This window comes from Protopterus annectens, chromosome 3.part1 (assembly GCF_019279795.1).
Source record: "Protopterus annectens isolate FY-2018-M chromosome 3.part1, PAN1.0, whole genome shotgun sequence".
NCBI lineage: Eukaryota > Metazoa > Chordata > Ceratodontiformes > Protopteridae > Protopterus > Protopterus annectens.
The window spans coordinates 839,371,665-839,391,904 of NC_056732.1; the positions used below are offsets into that span (position 1 = coordinate 839,371,665).

At 39.1% G+C, this 20,240-nt stretch overlaps 1 protein-coding gene across 1 annotated transcript; it reads right to left on the reverse strand.

Moving 5' to 3' along the window:
- Nucleotides 1-17,094: 17,094 nt before the first annotated feature.
- Nucleotides 17,095-18,417, reverse strand: LOC122797728 (zinc finger BED domain-containing protein 5-like). The gene has a single exon (XM_044066255.1). It carries the CDS (start codon nucleotides 18,415-18,417, stop codon nucleotides 17,095-17,097), a length of 1,323 nt encoding a protein of 440 aa, XP_043922190.1.
- Nucleotides 18,418-20,240: the final 1,823 nt, after the last annotated feature.

Consider the following 20,240-nt stretch of genomic DNA (forward strand, 5'->3'; position numbering starts at 1 on the left):
ACCACAGTAGTCAGGAAATCCTTCTACGTGGCACACCTCATCACAAAAGGTTTCTCATCCAGGAAAAAAGAGGTAATTGTTCCCCTCCACTCATCACTCGTTAGACCCATTATAGAGTACAACGGCCCTTTTGGTATGTACCTCACAAGACATCTACAACAACTGGAAAGGCCACAGAAATACCTCACAAAGAGGATTACCGGCCTCAAACAGATGCCCTATGCAGACCGTCTCAAAAAACTCCAGCTTTACTCTGTCGCATATCGCCTACTCAGAGGTGATCTCTGCCTAACATACAAAGCTATGTCAAACCCAGAGCTGTTGGACATGCTCCATGTAAAGAAATTCCAATCCCTCCGAGCTACACGCTCTAGGGACCTAAACCTTGTCACCACAATAAACAGAACATGCTGGAGGAATAGATTCCTGTCCCAGAGACTTCCCATACTCTGGAACAAACTACCTATCTATATCAAACAAAGCTCCTCATTAGCACTCTTCAAGAAAAATATTGATGATTGGATGGGAGATAGGAAATTCACCTCGGGGATCACTTCTGTGGCTCTGCTCAACAGGGGCACAGGAAAATAATTTTCTTGGGTGGCAAAAGCCAGGGTACAGTTTGGCTAGGCTTATATAGACACTATGGCCAATAGCCTAGTACCTACCTATGAACCTATAAGAAAAACTGTCAGAAGGTTAATTAAAATTTGTGGTCATTAATACAACAGATTTTTGAAAAACAGTATATAGACCAAAAAACTTTGATCTGTTTGGAAAAAGAAGCATCTGAGGAAGTACGAAAATATAAACAACAAAACTTAGATATTTTTGAAAAGCATAAAAAAGAAATATGGACATGGGAAAGAAAGAGATATTTGATATAGTGCAATATTTATGCAAAGGCAAAAGCCAGATTAATCAACATAAAAAAGCAGCCCCAAAGATATTCAAAGAGAAATACAGGCAAAGGCATCTGGACGTGGAAAATTTCACAATAAGAAAAATAATATCACAAAGATGAAATGTAGAAAAGCAGATTAGTAAAGTAGAAGTTAAAAAAATAGAAGTTGAAGTTATGGAGTGCCTGCGAAGTGAAGGATTTGATGTAAAATGTCTAACACAGGTTACATCATAGCATGATGGAACGAGTCTCCAAACTAAGGAGAAACAGGAAGATCAGGAGACATCTGAAGAAGAAATATGGGCATGGGAAAGAAAAAGAGAGTTAATATGGTGTAATATCTGTGCAAAAGAGAAAGTAATACTAATCAATACAAAAACAGCAGCACAAAAGATATTTGAAGAGAAATACAGGCAAAGGAATCCGGACATGGAAAACTTTACAATACAAAAAATAAGAAGACAAGGAGGAAAAGTAGAAAAGGAGATCAGTAATGGAGGAGTTAAAGAAATAGAAACTGAAGTTATGGAGTAGTGAAGGATTCAGTGTAGAAAATCTAATTCAGAAAGCACCACAAAAGGATAGTGCAACAAAACTCCAAATTAAGGGGAAACCAGGAGAACAGGAAGCAATTGGTCAGGTGCCATATGAAGATATTTTGGAGCCTTCCACAGGAATCGAGTATAAACATTCACTTGAAGCTGGATGGCGAGAGAAGGAACAGGAAACTGTGTAAACTTTGACACAGTTAATATTGAGGAGTGATAGGCTAGTGAGTTCTCATATGACAGAGCAATGGATGACACAGGATGAAATTGAAGAGAAGGTGCCATAGGAAGATGCAATAGAACTTTCTATAGAATGCCCACAGGAAATGGAAAACAAAAAATGTGGCCTCAGTTTAGAAGAAAACGAGCTAAGAGAAGAGTTGCTTGACTTAATAGAGATAGATAGACATATTAAGATCAATGAAAGAAATAGACTGCAGAAGGCCAATAAAACCCAAAAAGTCAGAAGTTTGATAAAACAAATTAACACAGTAATTAGGACTGTCCATAGAGATCCATATGAAATAACAGAAGTAAACAGGATATATTACTCTGCAGATAAATTAATAACTGATAAAGTTCTACCACAAGAACATAGGGTAGTGAGGGAGAGAAAGGGGAGAAATCAAATACCATCATTGATGTATCGGATAGAAAAAACTATAAAGCAACTAAGACAAGAAGTGTCACTGTTAGAACAGTATAGAAGAGTGAATAGATCAACGAAAATACTTAGAAAGATAGACGTGATAAAAGCAATGCACAGTATTAGAACAAATCAGGATCTATCATGCACTATTGCAAATAAACTAAAAATCTCAGCACAGGCAGAAAAACCTAGAAGATATGCAGATAAATAGAAAGGAAAAGTACAAAATGAGCAATTTATTGATGACCCAAAAAGTTTTATAGAGAATTGGGAAACAAGGTAAAAGGAATTGAAAGACCACAAAAAAAAGAAGAAATAGATAAATTTTGGATAAGTATTTAAGAAGGTCCTGTGGAACATAACAAAGATGCTAAATGGACATAAGAAGTAAAAGAAAGAATAAGAAGTTTAAAGGTACAGGATATGAAATGGGATGAAATAACAGCCAGAGAGATTGAAAGAAAGTTAAGAAAAGCCTCAGATTGGAAAATCCCAGGCCCAGATGCAGTGCCTAACTTCTGGTTGAAAGTATTAACATCTTTGCATGAAAATTTAGCCATGAGTAAAAACTATTTTATGTGTGCACCCCATAACAGACACCAATCAGGCTATCAACAGGCAAAACAATGCTCCTACTTAAGAGTGAACCTGCAAGCTAACCTAAAAATTATAGACCAATAACTTGCCTTCCGACGATGTATAAACTATAAATTGGAATTGATGCTGACAGTCTACACTCATTTAGAAGAAAACTCAATTATGGCAATAGAACAAAAGGGCAATAAAAGAAAGTCATATGGAACAAAGGATCATTTGCTGTTAAATAAAGTCATAGTGGAGAACAGTGAAAAGGGGAAGAATTTAAGTATGGCATGGTTTGATTACAAAAAACATTTGATAGTATCCTCCATTCATGGATAAAAGAGTGCTTAAAAGGGAGTGTATAAATATTTGGGAATTGAAGGATCAACAATAAAACATGAACAAATTCAAAAACAGCACTGACATCTAGGAACAAAATCCAAGCTATAAACCCATTTGCTCTTCCCGTCCTAACATATAGTTTTGGAGTGATTGACTGACCCCAAAACATGTTGGATAGATTAGACAGGAATACAAGAAGGATGCTTCATGCTCACCAAATGATTTATAAAAATCAGTGCATACCAAGATTATACATTCTCCGTTCTGAAGGAGGGATGGGTCTCCTTGAAATTGATTACATGCACAGATCTGCAATTGTGGGACTTCACACATATCTGCTGACCTCACAAGACCCAAATGTAGTGAAAGTTTTGAAACATGAGGAGAGTAAATTTAAGATGATTTCCCTGCTTAGGCTAGCAGACGCATATTAACATCAAGCAGGAATGGAAATCAAACTACAAGTGGATAAAAACCAGGCAGCAACTGAATGTGCCAAAAAACAAAAGAAAGACTATAAGGTGAAGGACCAGATGAGAAGGCAAGAAATGTGGAAAATGCATAAATATAGTTGCAGGTATAGAAAACTTCTGGAAGAACCTCATGTTGATCAGGAACAAACACAAGAATGGTTAAGGAGAGGTGAATTCAAACCAAGAGATGAAAGGTTAATATTGGTGACAGAAGATAGTGGACTACGTACATGTTGGTTTACAAAGTCCATTGAACATGTGGGAAAAACAGACAAATGTAGGTTTTGTAAAACAGAATTGGAAACAGTTGCATACCTCATTGCTAGTTGCGACATACTAATGGCAGAAGCACTGTATACTGAAAGGCATAATAATGTAGCGAGACTGTTGCACTGGGGATTGTGAAAACATTATGGTATTGAAGTGGCTGAAAAACACTGGAAACATGAGCCACAAGGCATCATAGAAAATGATGAAGTCTGCATCACATGAAATCATCAATTACCAACAGTTCTAAAGATAGATGGTAGAAAAACGCATATAGTAGTCCAAGAAAAGAAGACAGAAGTAGTATTGATCATTGAAATCACCACACCCAGTGACTACAGTGTCCTGCGTACAGAGAGATACAAAGTCATAAAATATCAGATTTGCAAGCAGAAACAAGAGCAATGTGGAAGTAAGATACCCAGATAGTTCCAATAGTAGTAGGAGCAACTGGTCTTATAAAAAGAGACCACAATCATATTTAGATATGCTACCAATACATGTAACTCTGTATGAATTGCAGAAGGAGTCATTACTGGGCACATTTTGGTGCTGCGAAGAGCAGTTTTGGCTGACATCAAAGACTGAAACAATACTTATTTCATGAACTTTAATCGTACTTTGACTTAGGAATGACGTCCATTCCTGTCATGGTATTAGAAATCCAAAAGATTTGGAGAAATTAAAAAGGGAGTCTTGCCAGAAGTATCATGAGAATCATAAATGCCATGACACTCAAAATCCTGAGACATTACCTCACATTGACTGAAGTCTGAGTGGAAAACGTAAGAAAAAGATCTAGATAAAGATCTATTTTTTGCTATGGAAGAAAAGCTCTTTTACTTTAGGTATCGAGTTGACATCTTAGGAGCACAATCCTGTCTGAGGGAGTCAAGAAAGACTTTTGAATGTTCTCTTGGAATCCTAATTTGTGCAAGACATCTCTCATCCAAGACAGAGAGATTCCTGACACATTGAAAAAGAATGTACAAAGATAAGCAAGTCATCTAAGTATGGAAAAATGTGTTGTAGCCTGCAATGAGCTATAACTGGAGCCAGATGCTTTGTGAACACTCTTGTTGCAGTGGACAGTCCACAGGGTAAGGCAGAGAAATTATAATGTAATCCAGACACACAAAATTTAAAAAAAAAAGTCTGAAGTCTGGATGAATAGGGATGTGATGATAAGCATCTTTTAAGCCTGGTGTTACCAGAAACTTGAAAGAGAAATAAATTAGAACAGGTGAGTTAAGGTTAATTATGCGTGAACTGAGGGTGGTGTTATAAACTAAACTTTCTATTTAAAGGTAAAGTAAAACATTTCAAGACTTTAATGGACAAGCTCACTCTGACTCTGCTACAGATTGTTGTGAAGGTAGTTTAGTTTGTTTTTGCTTTCTTATATTTTGTATTGCTTCGTTGTCTTCCTTTATTTTGTAAATTGTGGTGCATTTTTTACACAGTGTTTTACTTATATTCTGCTTTTAATTGCATATTTAATTTAGAAATTATATCATAGCTGTGTCTCTTGTGAGTCACGTAGAAATTAGAACAGGTCAATTAAGGTTAGTTACCTGTGAAATGAGGGTGGAGTTAGGAACTAAACCTTCTATTTAAGAGGTAAAATAAAACATTTCAAGGCTTTACTGGAAAAGCTCACTCGGTGCCCTCCATAGATTGATCTGAAGGAAAAGTTAGTTTGTTTGCTTCTTTCTTGTATTTTGTATTGTGTCATTGTCTTCTTCTATTTTGTATATTGTGGCATATTTTCTTTACTCAGTGTTTACTTATATTCTACTTTTAAATTTGTATTTAAAAAAGGAAAGAGGCTGCTGCTGTGTCTCTTGTGAGTCACCCAGATTTTTTTTTTCCAACCTTCACACCCTGGTGCTGTTGTGTTTTTAAAATCAACTGTCTTTCTAGTAGCCTGGCCCTTATGTTAATTTGACCACATATTTCCTTCCCTCTCCTTTTTCATTGGCTATTGTAAGTACAAAATTATATGTTTGTGAAATCACTCCTCTTCAGCTGTCTAAATTTATTGGCCATTCCACTGTCAGAATACTATTTTAAAAATAATGGGTCTCAACTTAGATTGCTAAAGCTTAATTAAGTTACTCTTTCATATATAACTGTTTAGTGCATATTGCAACTCTTAGAATATTTTTTCCATCTTACCTTTAAAATCTGCACCATCTGGTCCAAGACGACCAGTTGTTGGACAGTCCACATTCTGCCTGTCAGTATTTATCTTTGGATTAGTGCTTCTGTTTTGATCCTGGTGAGAGAAGGAGCATAGGGACATTATTTCCTGGCGACTGCTGATCACCAGAAAGCCTGATATCTGCTTCATTGGTGCCAACTTGGAATTTGTACTTATATTTTCCTTCTGGTAAGAGAAGAAGCAGAGTGCATTGATTCCTGACTGTTTCTGTTTGGGCAGTGAGTGTCTTTGTTGGACTTTCCTGATTGGTCTGGTTGCTATTCAGGGCATCTACCAGGAAAAGGCTGCAACAAGCCTACAGACTTCTGTATCACTTGGGACAAATCTGTTGATCACCAAAAAGCCTGTGGCCTACTTTTCATCTTGGGATTGGTGCCACTGTTTTGCTGAGAAGACGCAAAGGAGCATTGTATCACAGTGGTGTGAACCTATAGTGACACCAGCACTAGTAGTAGCCAGGCAGTAGTCAATCAGGTGAATCTACTCTTTTCATCATTCTTGACAAAGCTAATTCTTTCTTTTAGTAAGTACTGCTTGATTAGCTGATATCTAACCTAATTTCAGAATATCTCCGTAAATACTTCATCCATAAATCATCAGGTTCTACTTATTAATTTCCCCTCAAGAGTTTGGCAGTTCCCTCTATAGATGCAGACACCTTGAGTTGACATTTTTCTTGTAAAAGCACCCTTGAAATTTTACCAGTACCTAGTTGCACACAGGGCAACTAGTTTGCATTGACAGGTACTGACCCCAGAGTTGCAACCAGATATGTCTGTGGTTACTTTATATTCTCACTGAAACTGTTTAATCAATAAAACAGGGTATGTTGCCATTGATATGAATTTTTACACTAGCTCCATTATGAGCTTGGTTGTTACAGTCATCCTGAGGCAATGCAGAAATTGCCTTATGTTTACTGACAACCAACTAATTCTCAAGCAAACTGATATGATTTGTGAGAGATGTATTTACACAAGCACTCCTAATGTCAATCAGATTGTCAATAGTACATGCTGCACCCATCACACACAGTTCAAAGCAGATACATAGACCCACATATGCTGAGGCACTTAAATGTAACCTTTCTAAACCACAAAGACCTCCTAGACAAAGTACCCATAACAAATATGCTCCACAGCCCTGGATGCACTCTTTGAAAACAACACTCACATCAACACATACAGCCACATCCTATGGAGCTTTTTCTTCTAAGCCCATAAGGCAAGCCACCATACAATCCAACATTCTGGTCATTGGAGACTCCATTGTGAATTGAGTAAGGCAAAAGCCATGGCCAGTTGTTTATCAGGGCCCAGGATGCACTGCATTATGTATGCACTGTGATCATTGCACTACAAGGAACCAGTATGATTCAGTCATAGTCCATGTGGGTGTAAATGACCTGAGATATACCTACCTAGACTATATGAAGAGAGACATCATGGAGCTCTCGGAATATGTGCCTCAGGCTGGTATGAGCCTAGTAGTGAGTAGCATTTTACCTTCTCCAATGATGATGCCACAATACAAACAGAAGATGACTGACTTTAATAATTGGCTTAGCTTCTGATGTCATTCTGAGTGGATGCAATATTTGTCATCATGGAAGAAAATGGTCAACAGACCATGCTGCTTTGCCAGGGATGGTCTGTACCTCTCTCCTCTAGGCTTTTGAATATTAACTAAAACATTATCCTTCCCTAAAGTACCTTTTTTAGGCAATGCCCAGCTGGAAGTGCTTTTGACATAGCAAATCAAAACCAAGAAAATCTAAAAGTGTTACTTCTCAATGCTAGGAGTCTAAACAGCAAACTCCACTACCTACAAACTCTCCTTACCCTAGAGAATGCTGATGTCTGTGCGGTTACTGAGATGTGGTTTAAAGCCATGGAGAGCACACCAGAGGAAAGCACACTGGCAGTGCAAGGCTATAATGCCTTTCACACATTTAGACCAGCTACTACACACATGGTCTAAAAGTGGAGGTGTCTTGATTTACATAAAAAATAAATATACCTCAAGGCTGCTCAAACAGGACAACATTCTTGAGTTTCTAAATGTTCAAATCACAATAGGCAAAATCCCATACCAAAGCAAAAACCAAGGCTCGCCGAGTTACACACCAGGAATGCTCTTCATCTGATGAAGTTATTTTGGATGAAAACGTACTGTGGCGTTTATATGGATTTATACTGTTCATAGGTTCATAGGGTCATACTAGGCTATCTGCCCTAGGGCATTTATAAGCCTAGCCAGAGTGTGTTTGGCTTTCGCCACCCATTTTAAATTAATTTTGCTATACCCTTTTTCGAGGTTAGTATACTGTGCCTCTGTCTAACAGTGACACAGAAGTGATACCTGGGGTAAACCTATGATCTCCCATCCACTCATCAAGATTCTTCTTGAAGAGAGTCAATGAGGGACTCTGCCTAACCTGGACTGGGATTTTATTCCAGAGTGAAGGGAGCCTCTGGGTTATGAATCTGTCCCTCCAGTATGTCCTATTTATTTCAGTGCTGAGGTTCAAGTCTCTCGAGCACGTAGCTCGATGGGATTTGGATTTTCTGAGGTGCAGCATGTCCATTAATTCCAGGTTGGACATGGCTTTATACGTCAGGCACAGATCGCCTCGGAGCAGGCGGTATGCCACTGAGTAGAGCTGGAGTTTCTTTAACCGGGCAGCATATGACATCTGTTTGAGCCCTTTGATCCTCTTGCTGAGGTACTTTTGTGGTCTTTCCAGTTGCTGCAGGTGTCTGGTAAGGTACATCCCAAAAGGGGCATTGTACTCAATTATGGGCCTGATGAGGGATGAGTAAAGAGGCACGATGACCACCCCTGATCTAGATGTGAATCCCTTCATGATTAGGTGGGCTATATAAAATGTTTTTCTAACCACTTTGGCCACGTGGTTGTCAAATGAGAGATTGCTATCAACTTGGGTCCCCAGGTCCCTAATTACTTCTTCTGTACTTAATGGATTACCACCTATGTGGTAATTTGTGGGCACTTTGTTTTTGCCAAAGGGATGACTATACACTTTTGGCATTTAGCTTGAGGCCATGGCTCTGGCACCAGTTGTCTGTTTCTATGAGGCCCTTTTGGAGGATGCTTGTGTCGGCTGGAGAGTCGATTATGGCGCCCAGTTTGCAGTCATCTGCGAACTTGGTCAGCCACAGTCCTTCCGTGTTGGCCTGTACCTCCGAGAGATATATACCGAACAAGAGAGGTCCCAGGACTGAGCCTTGTGGGACGCCACTTGTAACTGGTTTGGAGTCAGACATGGCTCCAGCAATTCTAACCATGTGGGTTCTGTCCTTGAGCCAGTTTGCAACCCATCTAGTGACATAGGGGTTTATATTTAAGCTGGTGAGCTTATCTATAATGCTCGAGTGGGGTATTGTATCGAAGGCTTTTGTGAGGTTCAGGTAGGCTGTGTGGACCACCTTCCCCTCGTCAATGGCCTTGGTGACTGTTTCAAAGAAATAGACCAGGTTTAAGAGGCAGGATCTGCCCTTAACAAAGCTGAACTGGATAGGATCCAGTGTCTGTAGGTCCCCAATATCTTTATTTATGAGGTCCATGATGATCCTTTCCATAGCTTTGCAGACCAAGCTAGTCAGGCTTATGGGGCGATAGTTTCCAGGATCCGTTGAGGCACCACCTTTGTGGAGAGGGACCACTGTTGCTGTACACCACTCTTTGGGTACATATCCTGTAGTAAGGCTGAGATTGAACAGTAGTTTTATGTTTGGGATTAGCTCTTCTTGGAGTTCATGTAAGACGCAGCCCGGGACACCGTCTGGTCCCATTGATGCTGTGTTTTTTGCTTTGGAGAGGGCGGCTCTTACCTGAGCATCTGAGATGTCAGGGGGGCAGCACTCTGCTGGGATAGATATTTGCCCTTTTGGTGGGGAGGGGGGGGAGTTTGCGCTGAACCTGTCAGCTAGGATGTTGGCAATGTCTGTGGGTTCGATGTATTTTTTGTCATGTTGGACTAATTCTGAGCATATCTGGGAATTCCCACCCAGGTTCCTAACATAACTAAAGAAAGCCTTGTGATTATCCTTAGTGTCCTGTGCAATTTTTCTCTCGAAGCTGGCCTTAGACGATTTTATGAGTGCCCATAGTTTTTTGCTAATACTGATCAGAGATGCCTTCCCTTTTTGGGATTTTGCTCTATCATGTAGTAGCTTCCTCCTTCTATTTTTGTTAATTAAAGAGCATTCCTGGTATATAACTCAGCAAGCCTTGATTTTTGCTTTGGATTATTAGTTTTATTGGAATAGGGTTTCCCCCCTTTGCTTTTTGTTATGTTGAAAATCCCATACCACTTCCTTGCAAGCTATAGGACCCCAGGAAACCCATAGTATGTATTTAAAGTTATTGGAAGCACTCACCATCCAACCCAATACCATATTCATGAGTGACTTTAATTACCCACTATTAATTGGGAATCATATATGACACCAAATGTGCAGGCACAGAGATTCTTGGATTTTCCTGGACCAGATTGTCAATACGCCGACCAGCGGTGCAAACCTACTGGATATGGTCCTCACTAATATGGGAGAGTACTGCACACCCCCTAGTGTAATGTCTTCTCTTTTAAAGTCAGACCACAAAATGATCTTTTTTGAAGTAAAAATAAGACCTGGAATGCCAGCTAAACCTGGAATGTTCAGGACCTACTCTAAGGTTAACTTCCTACTATTAAGTGATAAATAATAAATCCTGAGAACACTGTTGACTATCTACAACTGTTCACAGAAATCCTATACAACTATGTTAATAGCTTCATTGAGGCAGCTGTACCCACCAGGAAGAAATACAGAACTAACTCTAAAAACAAGCCACCTTGGTGGAATTGTAACATCAATAGGCTATATAACAGCAAAAATTAGGAGGTATAGCACCCGTCAGGATTAAATCACTCTCATCAATCTAAACAAACAACTCACAGGACAAATAAAGTCTACCAAAGACAAATGTGAGGACATTATTTAGCTGTGTATGAAACCTAAAAGGCAAACATAATTGTGTGTGGAGCTTATTGTTAATGGAGCCCACTATACTGAGCCAGAAGAAAACAAGACGGCTGCTTCATGCTCATCAAAAGAGTTATAAAAATTGGTGTATACCAAGATTATATATCCCACATTCTGAAGGAGGTATGGGCCTTCTCAAAATGTATTACATAATTTCATAGGTTCATAGGTGTTTACTAGTCTAATGACTACAAGGGCCTTTTTAAGCCTAGCCATGCATCCCAAATCTTTGACAAGTTCTGATACCATTGATAAGTGTAAGCATGGGCCTGGGAGATGAACCATTTACAGGTTACCTGTTTGCATCAGAGACATAGGTGCCAAACCAAGGATGAATTTCAAGTTTCCCATCCAATTGTTCAAGTTGCACTTGAATTGGATTAGGGAGGAACTCTGCTTCTCATTGATGGGGAGCCTGATCCATAGACAGGGTAGTCTCTGGGATACATACCTATCTCTTCAGCAGGTCCTATTTATATCACAGGCAAGGATTAAGTCTTTAGAATGGGTAATTCTGGTGCTGTTTGTTTTGTGGATATGCAGGAGCTCCATCAGAGTGGGGTCTGACAATGCCCTGTATGTCAGGCATAGATATCCCCTCAAAAGCCTGTAGGAGACATGTATAGATCTGTAATCATGGGACTGCACACACTGGTGACTTCACAAGATCCAAATGTAGTGAAAGTTCTTAAACATGAGGAGAAAAAGCCTAAGATGACTCCCCTGCTTAGTGTAGGAGAAACTTATTGGCATCAAGTGGGAATGGAAATCAAACCAGAAGTATATAAAAATCAGGCAGCAACTGAATGTGCCAAAAAAGAAAAGAAAGAATATAAGGTGAAGGAATAGACGAGAAGGCAAGAAATGTGGAAAGTGCATAAATATAGCTGCACGTATAGGAAACTCTTGGAACAACCTTATATTGATCAGGACTGAATGCAGGAATGGTTAAGGAGAGGTGAATTTAAAACAAAAGATGAAAGGTTAATATTGGTGGCCCAAGGGAGTGGACTACATATATGCTGGTTTACAAAGTCCATTGAACATGTGGGAGAAATGGACAAATGTAGGTTTTATGAAACCTAAGTGGAAACAGTCGCGTGTCTTTTAGCTGGCTGTGATACATTAATGGTAGAAGGACTGTATACTGACAGGCATAATAATGTGGCAAGATTGTTGCACTGGGGATTGTGCAAACATTATGGTATTGAAGTAGCTGAAAAACATTGGTTCATAGGTTCATATGTAGGTACTAGGCTATTGGCCCAAGGGCCTACGTAAGTCTAGCCAACAAGGTTCCCTGGCTTACGCCACCCAAGAAAGTTATTTTCCTGTGCCACTGTTGAGCAGAGACACAGAAGTGATCCCCGGGGTGTATTTTCTATTTCCCATCCATTCATCAAGATTTTTCTTGAAGAGTGCTAATGAAGAACTTTGCTTGACATAGATGGGTAGCCTGTTCCAGAGTATGGGAAAAATCTTTTCTGTTTAAAACTGTCATAGCTTGTTGTCTTAGGCTATTTGTCCCCACCTCCCTCCTCCCTGTTTGCTCTTGTACTTATACTTGGTGGCTTTGTGCGCCCTACCCCTACCACACACCACCTCCTAGTGTCAGTCTCTGGGCTTTGTTTTTTTCCTGTTGCTGATCCATTGCCTTATATTAGGAAGGAGGGAAGTTTCTTCTTTTACCAGTGGGGTGGGAAGCACGCCTTTTTTGTCCGATTTTGGTGAATGTTTCAGCAGCTGACTAGTAGTCCCTAGTATTTTTTGGCCAATTCCTAGCTCCCCTCAGCCCCCCTGCTATAAAACCAACTAACACGTGTTTTCCAGCTTATACAGCTCTGCCTATAATCCTGCACACTTGGCTGATCCGGTGATCATTCACAATGTAAAAAGTTCTAACTCTTCTACAGATACTTGTATTTTTGCTTTTTTCCTGTTATTAAGCTAGCGACTGTTCCATGTTTTAACTTACTTTTACTTTACTTGATGAGTTCTTTTTTATTTCACTTTAAGTTACTAACTATCAGTTGCTAGTGTCCTCCCCTAACTGGCTGTCCACTAATATTGCCGATTTACAGCATGAATTTATAGCATTTACTGTCTATATTTTTTCCTTATCTGTAACCTAACAAAAAAAAAAACAAATTCCCTTCCCTGAACTGGAGTGTCCAGTTTCCAGAGTTGCTGATGCCTCAGCATGAGACTTGGAGGACCAGACATCCACAGGAGGCAGCCACACAGTATTAGATGGTAGGAAGGGTCTTTCCTTACCTACCAAAGGCGGCACAATGTCCGATTTTTTTGTCGGTTTCCAGAAGTTCAAAAAGAACTAGTAAACAGCGTTTGACATTTGGGCCAAGCTCCCACAGCCCCCTGCTGTACATGCAACACCATGTAACACACAGTGCTGATCTAACCAGCATATCCTATAACTGAAACATCTTGCTGCCATTCACAGTAGACTGTGATTCTCCTATCTGTAAAGAGCCTAGTCCTTTCCTACAGTACTTGCACCTTGATAAAAGCCTGCAGTTAGCTGCCATACCCACCAGCCCAAACCCCACTTCCCCGGGTCAGCACGAAAGTTCTTTATCTACTACTTCAATTTCGCAGGGGAAATTAGGGTTCAGTCAGTCTCCACTCCTCAACTGGTGACCTCCTTGGGATTGAGGAAATGTTACAACATGCTCATGTACCTGAAGGTCTCTCTCCTTCTCCCCAAAATCACAATACATTCGAAGATGCAGCTATACGTGGCCAAACTGGAGGCTGAGCTCCCTCAACATAGGACTGGCAAGACCAGACAGGAGAGAGAACCACACACAAATCATACCCTGCCTGGGAAGACCAACAGAACCTATGAATCTATCCCTCCAGCATGTCCTGTTTATTGTGGTGACAAAGTTTAGGTCCCTAGAGCATGTAGCTCAGAGGGATTGGGATTTCTTTAGGTGTAGCATGTCCAACAGCTCTGGGTTTGATATAGCTTTATATGTTAGGCAGAGATCACCTCGGAGTAGGCGATATGCTAAGGAGTAAAGCTGGAGTTTTTTGAGACGGTCAGTATAGGGCATTTGTTTGAGGCCAGTAATCCTCTTTGAGAGGTACTTCTGTGGTCTTTCCAACTGCTGCAGATGTCTTGTGAGGTACATTCCAAAAGGGGCGTTGTAATCTATAATGGGTCTAATGAGTGTCGAGTAGAGGGGAACAATGACCTCTTTTTTCTTGGATGAGAACCCTTTTATGATGAGGTGTGCCACATAGAAGGACTTCCTGACTACTGTGGCGATGTGACTATCAAAGGAGAGACTACTTTCCACCTGTGTCCCAAGGTCTTTTATCACACATTCGGTATTAAATAGATTGCTGCCTATGTGGTAGTTCATGGATACAGAGTTTTTACCAAAGGGGATGACACTGCACTTTTTGGCATTGAGCCTGAGGCCATGGCTCTGACACCAGGCATCTGCCTCAGCGAGGCCCTTCTGTAGGATGTCCACATCATTTGGGGACTTGACTATGGCCCCTAGTTTGTAGTCATCTGCGAACTTCATTAGCCAGAGGCCTTCTGTGTTAGCCTGTACTTCAGAGAAGTAGATACCAAATAGGAGAGGTCCCAGGACTGAACCCTGTGGTACTCCACTTGTCACTGGTTTGAGGTCAGATTTGGAGTCTGCAACTTTTACAGTGTGGGTTCTGTCAGTGAGCCATTTGGCAACCCATCTTGTAATGCAGGGATTTATACCTAGTTTAGTGAGTTTAGCTATAATTCCAGAATGAGGGATGGTGTCGAAAGCCTTGACGAGGTCAAGATAGGCTGTGTGAACCACCTTACCCTCATCTACGGCTTTGGTGACTGCCTCAAAGAAGTCGATCAGGTTCAGGAGGCATGATCTGCCTTTCACAAATCTGAACTGGGTGGGATCCAGAGTTTGAAGGTTACCAATGTCTTTGTTTATGAGTTCCACAATGTTACGTTCCATGGCCTTGCAGACCAGGCTCGTCAGGCTAATAGGGCGATAGTTCCTGGGATCAGTGGTGGCTCCTCCTTTGTGGAGTGGGATAACTGTTGCTGTGCACCATTCACTGGGCACAAAGCTGGATGCGAGGCTATTATTGAACATGGTGCTTAGGTGGGGAGCCAGTTCGTTCTGAAGTTCATGTAAAACACAGCCTGGGATGTTGTCTGGTCCCATGGATGCTGTGTTTTTGGCTTTGGAGAGTGCAGCTTTTACCTGCATAGTTGTGATTACAGGGACTCTGCATTCTTCCTGTATAGATATGGGCCCTTTAGGGGGTGGGGGGGGTAAAGTTAGCACTGAACCTATCTGTCAGGATGTTGGCAATATCAGCTGGTTCAGTAATTTTCATGCCATTGTGCTGTAACTCAGAGCGGATCTGGGTGTTGCCATCGAGAGGCTTGACATAGCTATAGAATGCTTTGTTGTTGTCCTTAGAATTAGTGGCGATTTTGTTTTCATAGCTAGCTTTGGAGGATCTTATAAGGGATCTCAGCTTCTTACTGAGGCTGACCAGGGAGCTCCTCCACTCATGGGTTTTACTCTCTTTTGCAACAGTTTCTTCCTTCTGTTGTACAGTTTGTTTATGGCAGGGGACCACCAAATTGGCTTCCTTTTTTTGGAGGATAGCATGTCTAAAAGTATCTGTTGCCAAAAAGAAAAATTAAGACTCAGACTTTCTGGATGATAATGGATCCAGGATGGGAGGGGGTCACAATGTCTCTTGAATAGTCATTCAAACTTGTTGGACTGTCCTTGGTTTTGGGAGGGTTGAGGCTCCTTGCCATTTCTACTTAAATGTCTGTTTATCTGAATTCTTTTGAGGCCGTTTATTCTGTTTTCTGCTTAAACTGCATGAGGGGAAAGAAAATTCCTTGGACAATTTAGAAAAGGAGTGTTGAAAAATCTTAGAGATTCCCTGGATCAACTTGTCCCTTTCATCACACATTTTGAAGAGCCAAATTGCTACTCAAGGACAAATTTAAAATCTCATTTTTTATATTATGTGGGAGGCTCTAAGAGTGCATCCACAAAAACCTCCTTAAAACAGTAGCAATGGCTGTAGCCCTGGGAGAAGTAAACAATGATGCAAAAACCACCAAAGAAAGTTCAAAAAACTCTTCTTATAATACCACGAAAGAAAGACTCCACTGCACGTCTGGATAAATATTTAATCCACTTTAGAGGTAAAACGAAACACAGAATAATTTTCTCTAGCGCCTCGGCAAAACTTGCCTTTACAGAGTAAAACTTCAACACTGACTAATAGCTCACCTTAAATACATTTAATAAGACCCTCCCCTACCAACACTTAAGTAATTACTGTTAATTAATTACAAATTATGTTGAAAAAACAAGTTACATATACTTAAAAGAACATATATTTAAAAAGACATATATATACATATTCTTATCTACTTATATCAAACTTTTCCATGAACAATCATGATTCAGACCATTTGGACTTAATGTATTAAACTTTAATATAAGACATAATTCCTTTCTCCTTAATATTTGTTTTATGTGTTGTTCACTACAATATGATTCATTACAAACATTATCTAATACTGTGACTTTTAAATTATCAGGTTTACCATTATGATATTTATGGAAATGTATAGCTAAAGGACTACTTTCCTTCTGATTTTTTATATCTCTAACATGTTCTTTTATCCTACAGCCCAAGGTTCTTTTAGTTTCTCCAATATAAAACTTGCCACAAGGACATTCTATACCAGTGGTTCCCAACCTTTTTTGACTTGCGTACCCCTTGGCAATCCATTTCCCTGAAATTGTACCCCTCATATTGTTGGCATTTGTAATAGTTGCTTTTATGTCCAATGTATGTGTTGTAAATGTAACGAATAAGATTTAATAATAAAAAACAATCTTTAATAGTAAAGTGAACAAACAGTCTATATATCAGCGATACATATAAATAAGTTATAAAGTTATCATACAATTAAACATTTCAAACTTAATAAAATTTCAAACTACAGACAATTATTAAGCAACTTTATCTTGCACATATTTAATGTGAGCCTTGTGCTTGTTTTGAGGCACATAGTTTTTTGAAATTGGGTTCAACTGATGAAAGGTGTAATCGTAAATCTGGAACTGCATTCAGCTTATTACGATATTTGTTTTTAATTAAGACATAAGAAGAGAAAGCTCTCTCTGCTAGTTCAGTACTTGTAAATGGCAAAAGAAGCAAAAGGGCCTTGTCAGAAAGCTGTTCGTATTCTCTGCTGATGTTTGCCCAAAAGTTAATAAGAAAGTGTCCTTTGAATTCAGCATTTAAAGTACTATCAGTTGATAGTTCAATCAACTTCTCTTTCTCCTTGACTGATAATTTAGCTGCCTGGACATATTGTTCTTCAAAAGGATTTGAAATCCAATAGATTTCTTCTTCAAGTTTGGGGAAGTACTTCTGGAAGTCCGATTTTAGCCCATTCAAGTGTTCATTTATTTTCTTCCTTATTTCCCGGGATAGATTAAGCTTGTTTTCAGATAAGAAATTATGCAGAGTTTCAAATACCTCAGTTTGGCCATTTTCAAGACATGACCTCCAAAAATCTATTTTTTTAATCATAGATTCAATTTTGTCTGAGACATTGAAGATAGTTATTGAGCTATTCTGAAATGTCAAATTTAATTTGTTTATAATCTGGAAAATGTCTAATAAATATGCAAGTGCCTGAAGCCAATTACAGTCGTGTAACTTAGAAGCAAGGAAGAAAGGATGGTCTTCAAAAAACACCTGGACTTCATGTCTAAGTTCAAACAGCCGAGTAAGTACTTTACCACGAGAAAGCCACCTTACTTCTGTATGAAGGAGCAGAGTAGAATGAGGACTCATCATCTCTTCACACAGAGCTTTGAAAATTCTTGAGTTTGTGGACTTTGATTTTATAAAATTCACCACTTTCACAGCTTCATCCAAAACAACTTTTAATTCACCAGGGAGGTTCTTGCATGCTAAACTTTGTCTGTGGATGCAACAGTGGCTCCAACTTATATTGGGAGCTACCTTCATGACAAGACCACGAAGACCAGAGTAAATCCCTGACATAGACTTGGCACCATCGGTACATAATCCACAACAGTTAGACCAATTAATCTCCTTTTCTTTGAAATAACAATCAATAACATTAAATATATCCTCACCCCTTGTGCGTTGTGACAGAGGATGACAAAGCAAAAGGTTTTCTTCAACTTCATTATCTTTCAAATACCTTGCAATAACAAGCAAAATAGCACAATTGGCAACATCTGTACTTTCATCAACTTGAATAGCAAAAATATTACTGCTTTTAATTCTACCTATTACTGTCATTTCAACATCATCAGACATCTCTTCAATTCTTCAAGATATTGTATTGTTCGAAAGAGGGATGGTGGTCATTTTCCGCACATGTTCTTCTCCAAGCATACATCGAACGGCATCTGTTATACAGGGAGATATTAGAGTCTCGGCTATGGTATGACTTTTACCACATTTTGCGATACGGTAACTAATACGCTAACTAGCTTCAACTGCGTTTTCGTAGTCTTTGTTACCTGACAGGATGTATGATGTCAGATTCATTCTTTTGTTATTTTCCGCTAACCGTTTGAAAAAACTGTATTCTTTGTTTTTATAGTTAGCATGTTTTGTTTCTAAATGTCGTAAAAGTAGGGAAGGTTTCATGCTACCATTTGACAGCACTTCCCCACACACCACGCATTGGGGCTTAGGACAGTCTTCATTTCCCACATATGAAAATCCATATTTCATGTATCCATCACAGTACTTTCTCTTTTTCCCTCTTTGAGAAACTAAGGACTGTGCCTGGTTAGTGTTTTGCACCAAAATGTTGGACATGTCTTGAGAAGTACTCTGATCACATTCCATGCTCATATCATGCGTCAGCTCTTTTGTGCCTGGTTTCAGCCACTTATCCATCACAATATCTAGTAATAAGACAATTACGAAATTAATTTTAATATTAAATTTAAATAATCATAAAAAGAACTGTAACTGTTAAGATAAGAAAAAACTAAGTTTTTCAGTTTTCCATGTCAAAAATGTAAGTAGTACTACATGAAAGCAAAATGTGTGTAATTTTTCCCCCCGCCCCACAGCCATTCCATTCTCCCATTACTTGGCTGTATCCCCACTTCTCCCCATTTGCCATACTAATGATTACAGATATTTGGATTTAATTTAAAATTTGTATTTCAAGTATACTTAATAAAGCACAAACACTGACAGACATTTGCTAAAGCTAAACAAAGTGTTGCAATGAAAACAGACTTGGCATTAAAACTTCTCTGCCTCTGAAACTCATATTCACTGAATCAGTATTGAAATCCACATTCAAAGAAAATGCATCTGACCAGTGGCGGATTAAGATTAAAGGCAGTTTTCAAATCAGTCAGTATGACAATCTTAGAGGCTGCTATTAACAAACAACTTTATATATCAGAGTGCATGTTCACCCAAAAGTCATACAACATTCCACTACATTCTCTTGCCAAACAAAAGTCATTAAAATAATGTAATTATTAACATATATCTCATTTAATTTCTAATCTAACTCTAACCTAAGCATCAAGTGTATCTCAGCAAGTACTACAATTCAAGTCTTGAAAGGACCAATTGATCTCCAAGAACTTAATTCACTTGGTCTACAAACATATCAGCTGCTATGAGTTAGTTGCCTTTCCAACAACGTGACTTGCATAATCTTCAAGCACTACTACTACTACCAGTGTTTCTCCTAGCTAAATTCTTACTTTTTACAGGCATAGCTTTCAACTTTCCATCTCCAAAATGAGGAACATCAGCCCTCATAATGTGGAACAAATGGTCAAAATGTGGAACATGTAATAATAGCTTACTAACAACTTCATCTGGAAGCTCACAGTTAAATGTGATATTCAGCTATTTGCATTTTTTTTAAAGTTTTAAGGCTGTGTAGCTATACAAAAGAGATGAGGGAGTAACAAAAGCCATAAGATAAAAGGCAAGCTAAGGTAAAGCTAAGAAAAACAAAAAAAAAAAGATTACCATGCTTGATAATTAGAAATATAGTAACTGCAATATGCAAACTATCCACTCAACTGAATATCAATATATCAGGCATATCTTCTAAATTCCTTTTCTCACTCTCAAAAACAGAACTGGTAAAGTTT

What these genes read in the sequence shown, in the direction of transcription:
- LOC122797728 (XM_044066255.1), bottom strand. Translation starts at nt 18,417, where the DNA reads ATGTCTGATGATGTTGAAATGACAGTAATAGGTAGAATTAAAAGCAGT.